Raw genomic sequence first — 6,000 nt, forward strand, 5'->3', positions numbered from 1 at the left:
TACCCAAATTTGAACTTGATCTGAGTTTTGTGGTAATAAGCATTATGTGTAAGTCTCATAACATTTGGTTAAGGCTAACTTAAGTAGAGAACAGAAACAAAAAATTCAGCAATTTTTCTATTTGTAAACACACATACTCTAGAACAGTTGTGTATAAGTTTTATAACATTTGGTTGAGACAAAATAAAGTTAGAGAACGGAAACGAAAAATTCAGCAATTTTTAAGTTTGTAAAGGGGCATTACTCTAGAACAGTAAAAGTGACGCCACCAAAATCCAAACTGGATCTGTGTTTTGTGGTAATAAACATTGTGTATGAGTTTCATAACATTTGGTTGAGGCAAACTTAAGTTAGAGAACGGAAACCAATTTTTTGGGACGTACGTACAGATGGACAAGGGTAAAACTTAATGCCCCCTCCGCTACTGCAGGGGCATAAAAAATGCATGCATACATGCAACTTAATCCTTTACTAGCAATTAAAACCTAATACTTCAATAAGGCCAAAAAAAAATATATGTCTGTTTACGGTTACCCGACCAACCCTACTTTTGAGCGCCGACCCTAAGTCATTTTATTTTCGTCGTAAAGTGAAAAATAAACTGAACTCGTGTCAAAAGTGAAGTTAGTGTTGCCAATAATATAAATCAATTGCCTGATACATCCCAATGTTCACAATAGTGAATATGATAGCTGTTTTAAGGAAATTCGCGACTTGTGTGATGGAATAAACACTTTGCCGCCATTTTTTTCCAACCAATAACCAAGGGAAATAATCCAATCATTAAAAGTACGGGTAAACTCGGCCCATGTTCAACTCGAACCACAACAAGACGAAACCAAATGACTCAAAATCATGTCACAAAAAATAAAATAAAATGGAAATACCGACCTAACTACCCTATTCTTTTAAAGTATGTAACCTTAAACAGACATTTTTTTTTTTTGGCCTAACAAAATAAGGTCATACAGTCATTTTAAAATAAATATGGAATAGTTCTTACTTTGATGTTTCATTTTCAAACCTTGTTCATACCAAACTTCTTTATGTTTAACTATATACAGTAGCTAGAAGCATAACAAATGCCATTAAAATGTACATGTGGGTTTTATTTGGTCCCCAAATAATATATCTCATGCATTATGACAAGACAAAAAGCTTAAGGGTTTCAAGATGATGAAAAAACATGCAAAAAAGTGAAATAGAACAATGTTTATCCAACTTTACTAATACGTTCATATTTACATACAAAGATAGGCCAAAATTAGTGATTTTCAACTACATTTAGGCCTTGGTAACCTATAGAGTGCAAGATTCAACCAAGGAGTACAACCTCCTTGGTTCAACTAACTAAATTTCAAGTCAAATATGTTATTTGGTATTAGAAATATATATAATGTTACAAGATCTATTTAGCTGACACATGCTCTATATATTGGTATTCGAAATATAATGTTACAAGATCTATTTTGCTGACACATGCTTTATATATATATATATTGTCTGGTCTTGAAGACCCTGTTTGCATTGAATTTGGTGGAAATTTGAAGAAAAAAAAGCAATGATAACTGTGGTCAGTGTTGACGCGTCATTATAAGAAAGCTGATACATGTACATAATTTATCAAAAATCAACATATTTTCTATCTAGTCATTGTTTTATTTCTAACTGTGATTTATGATTTTATTGTGATGATGGCCATCAAATAATGATTTAAAATTCATGCTAGAACAAAGGGGCCATGGTTGAACTCAGTAGCTTTGTAGTTTGTATTAAGAGCTACCCCATAATGGTTAATCCAGTCACTCTCAAAAAGGATCAAATAGAAAACCTGCTGTTGCAGTCTATATAAATAATATAAAACCATGTGGGTTCTGTGTTCAAAAGAATGTTTTGTATGTTACATAAGACAGTCTGAGAACATGAATTATCTGGGGGGGAAAGGTATGTTCAAAACTGTCTTGAAAAACAAACTTTATTTTACAAAAAGAATATTTCGCAAATCAAGATTGAATTGAACTAACTTTCATCTGAATGACAACTGAAACAGATATCGATGTTTTACTTTTGCAGTTTATGCAAGGATACTGAACCATATTTCTTCACAATGTTTCCTTTAATATTTGAGTATCTGCCAAACTACACAAGAAAATGTAGCATCATTAATATACAGTTCTGATTACCTAACCACACCCCACAGACACAATTTTCTGATCATTACAAAACATGAAGGTTATCAACATGTGCTTACTCAGCAAACACAATAAGCATCTTCACATGGACTTATGAAAATACATGTTTAATGTCAAGTTTATGCGACAAATAATCATAGCTTATTAATTTTCTGAAAACCAAAGAAGTTAAATTGTAACTTTTACTATGAATATTTTATAATTGCATTTTTGCCTGCTAATTTTTGTTCAAGGCTGTTCCACAAATAACTATAAATAAATTATAAAAAGTGATTTCTGGAAAATCTCTGTAAACAGATTTCTAGTATACTTTTATCCTACATAGGGTTAACCATACATGTGTATGTATATTGACCCTTTCACTATGCATATGACAGTTGAATTTAGCTTAATTAAAACAAATTTAATGTAAAGTAGAGTTTCAATCCATTTACTGCAGTATTGTATAACTTTTTTAGTTGTGTACTAAATTAAGACTGGCAGTAGTAGTTCCTTTCAACACTAATACACATGCATTCTACACAGAATTTCTCACTTTACATGGTTCTTATCAGATGAATAAGATGTAGCTCTCTTGTTTAATCAAAACAAAACTTGACTTCACAGGCAGATGTATATGATTTGCATTTCTTCTATAAAAGATGTATTGTGAGCTTACACTTAATGTTCCCCATAATTTATTTTCATACTACAAAAAATGTCAATATTATAACAAAAATGGCAATGGTACTTTGTATAGTCTTAAAAAAAAACTTGTTCACATGTACACATACACATGTAGATGTTTTTTTTGTAATTTGCAAGTGTTGACATGGTTGACAACAATTTTGATCCAATGGGAAATAATGACACAAAAAAGAATGTTCAAGTATATGAACATTTACAGTATACTTACTCAAAATTCAATTTCTAGTTAAGAAAAGACAGTTTAGTTGTAGGAACACAATAAATTAATACTTTAAGTGATTTTTGCTATATATCAAACAGAAAATGGAATTGATCAACAATATATATACAAATTATAGAACGGAAACTTAAAATTTTGGAATTTTTCCATTAATAAATGGGCATAACTATAAAACGGTTAAAGTGACGCCACCAAAATTCAAGTAATTTTGGTGGCGTCACTTTAACCGTTCTAGAGTTATACAGACGGACAAGGGTAAAACTTAATGCCCCCTCCGCTACAGCGGGGGCATAAAAATGTAAACTTGTTTTGAGCATTCAATATTTCAATCATGAATTATCTTCTGGTGGATGAATACATGTAATTATAATAGAAGAATTTTGATTGATTGATTATTGGTTGCTTAACATCCAAAAAAATTTTGAAGGGAGGACCATACATAAACTAGAATGGATTTTTTTCAAATAAATTTTATACCTAACCTTATGTCAATCAATGGAATGTTGAGTATCTCCTTCATTTATCTTTAACAAAGTTTGTAATTGGGGTGAAAATACTGTCTACAATGCCTCCAATAGCAGTGTTATTTTACAGATCAAATGACTTCTTTGTGTTAAATTAAGTGTCAACCCCCATAATTATAGCCCATAGAACACTGATTTGACAAATGAGAGCAATTTGGGTCAACAATTTAAAAACTGGTATTAGGTGGTTATAAAACAAAACTACAACTAATAAAAGATAGGCTTGTATGGTTAATTTATCATTAACTTTTTGGAAAACCAGATCAGGGAATTGAACAAGATTTTATAATTATATTGAAAGTTGCATACAAATGTATATAATGAAACCTGTCTGCGCTTTCCTTTCACACACCGTTTTTACTGATAAAACATTGAATAACAAAATATTATTGATTTATTACAAAACAAATCCTGCTCAAAATATTGATACACTGTATACCTTGGTAGATAACCATCATATCAGTACCCAAATGAAAAGAGCTTTCTATAAAAATTACTGTACAATGGAAATAATACTGTTTTGTCTTTATGCAACATCACCACCTTTAACTCAGCAAACATTTTCCTAATCAATAAACTATTTATTTACTTGCAATGAATGTACAGTTTAGATGTATTAGACCAGTGTACACATTTTTGTGAAACTGAAAGTAGATCTTAGACATGTACATTGTACATAGAGTTCTATGTAAAACCTGAAATTTTTTGTGTTCAAAGTTTCTGTTTTCAAATAGTGACTAAGCGAATACCAGACATCTGGAAAGATGGCAAATGCTTGTTAATTGAACCTACTACCTTTTAATTGGTTTTGACCATCGGATGATAATATATATAATGTATATTTTTGTACTTTGTAAATTCTTGAAATGTACATAATGCAGAATTTTTCAAATTTGCAGAATTAAATTAAATGTTGAATCTATGTATTTCAATAGAAAATATGTTATTTGTTTAATGTAAAATATTAGCGTTTTGCTATTCAGCAATAAAAGTATATAAATTTAGTCAAATTTCAAACTACACTTACATCTTGCCTGTCATTACACATGCTAAGAAATACTTTATAGAGTAAAACCATTCCACAAACAGTTATTTACACAAGATGTTTATTTTGTGATAATTTACTTTGTGGTAAAACATAATTTGATATCAATGTTTGTGTTTTATCGGATAATTCAGCAATGAACCTACATGTAACCTTGCCTGTTTTTTATTCATTTATTTTGTTGTTGCTGAAAACCAGGCAAACCACCCGCCTAGGGGCTGTCGTAACTTGCAGTAAAGTGTTAGCTTTAAATTTGCTTCATGTTGACAGCCTCAATGTGACAATGAAATGAAGAATAGCAATAGACATGATAGAGGTGCTATTCTTTTCCTTTTTGTTTTTTCAAGTGCAAGAAGAGATTTTGCATCATGAATTTATAAAGCAGATAATTGTGTCATCAAGCTCAGACTAATCATTTGTACACTACATTTTCTTACCGCCTAATTCAAACTTTAATTATGTTAAAAAAATGTGGTACAAATTGTATAGTTATACAACTAATTGTCTGCACAATAAAATAATCTATACAAGATCATACAAGTGTCCACTGAAAATCCTTCTGTAAAACATGTGTATAGTAAGTTACCTTCCTTTTGCGCTGTGCCTCTCTACTTCAAAGGCTTGACTTATACCTTGAGAAATATTATCTTATTTAAACAAAAATATCATCTACGATACTGGAAGGGAAATTTGCAATAGGAAGATTTCAACTGTATTTGTAATAGGATACAAGCTGAATGTATTTTTAGTTTTATCTATCATGGTAATTTATGTAACTTGCTCTATGGTTTTATCATCTGGCTAAAAATCTTAAAAGACTCAATTTTTTTTATGTACACATACTTACTTAAATTTAAGGTCAAGTTAACTACAATGGGATACTGAATTCCTTCTAACATGGTCTCTGACTGCCACCATGTCCAGTTGTTATTATTGTTAAAATCCGTTAAAAAATCAGTATTATGGCCGAGCCCGGCAGTACGGGCATCACAATAATGGCATTTCTTTCTTGCCCCTGTCACGCCCGTTTGCAAACAGTACTCTGTAACACGTTTGACACCACAAGTATTCGTCGCCTCTACGGGTAATCCAAATGCTGCATTTATAAATTCTGGCATGCAGCGCTGTGGCCGACCGTTAGCATCGTAACAGTCAGTATTTCTCCTAGAATCGTCCGAATTTTGTCCTAAAATTACTTGAGGTAGAATTCCAATATATAAAATTACTGTTAATAAATTCATTGCGACTTTACTTTGGTTAAATTTTTTACAAACACTTAATTTATCTGAGTGAGAAATAGTATCCTTCCCTTTGTCAGCCATCATTCATCTC

General features: G+C 31.1%; 1 protein-coding gene across 1 annotated transcript in view; it reads right to left on the reverse strand.

Annotated features, from left to right (window-relative positions):
* LOC127730186 (laminin subunit gamma-1-like) overlaps positions 1–6,000 on the reverse strand; it is a 46,598-nt gene extending 40,598 nt beyond the window's left edge. The window contains exon 1 of the mRNA XM_052238460.1: positions 5,516–6,000. Coding sequence (XP_052094420.1) covers positions 5,516–5,993 — 478 coding nt within the window. The 5' untranslated portion in view covers positions 5,994–6,000. The remainder of the gene's footprint in view (positions 1–5,515) is intronic.

Source organism: Mytilus californianus, unplaced genomic scaffold, assembly GCF_021869535.1.
Source record: "Mytilus californianus isolate M0D057914Y unplaced genomic scaffold, xbMytCali1.0.p SCAF_2, whole genome shotgun sequence".
NCBI lineage: Eukaryota > Metazoa > Mollusca > Bivalvia > Mytilida > Mytilidae > Mytilus > Mytilus californianus.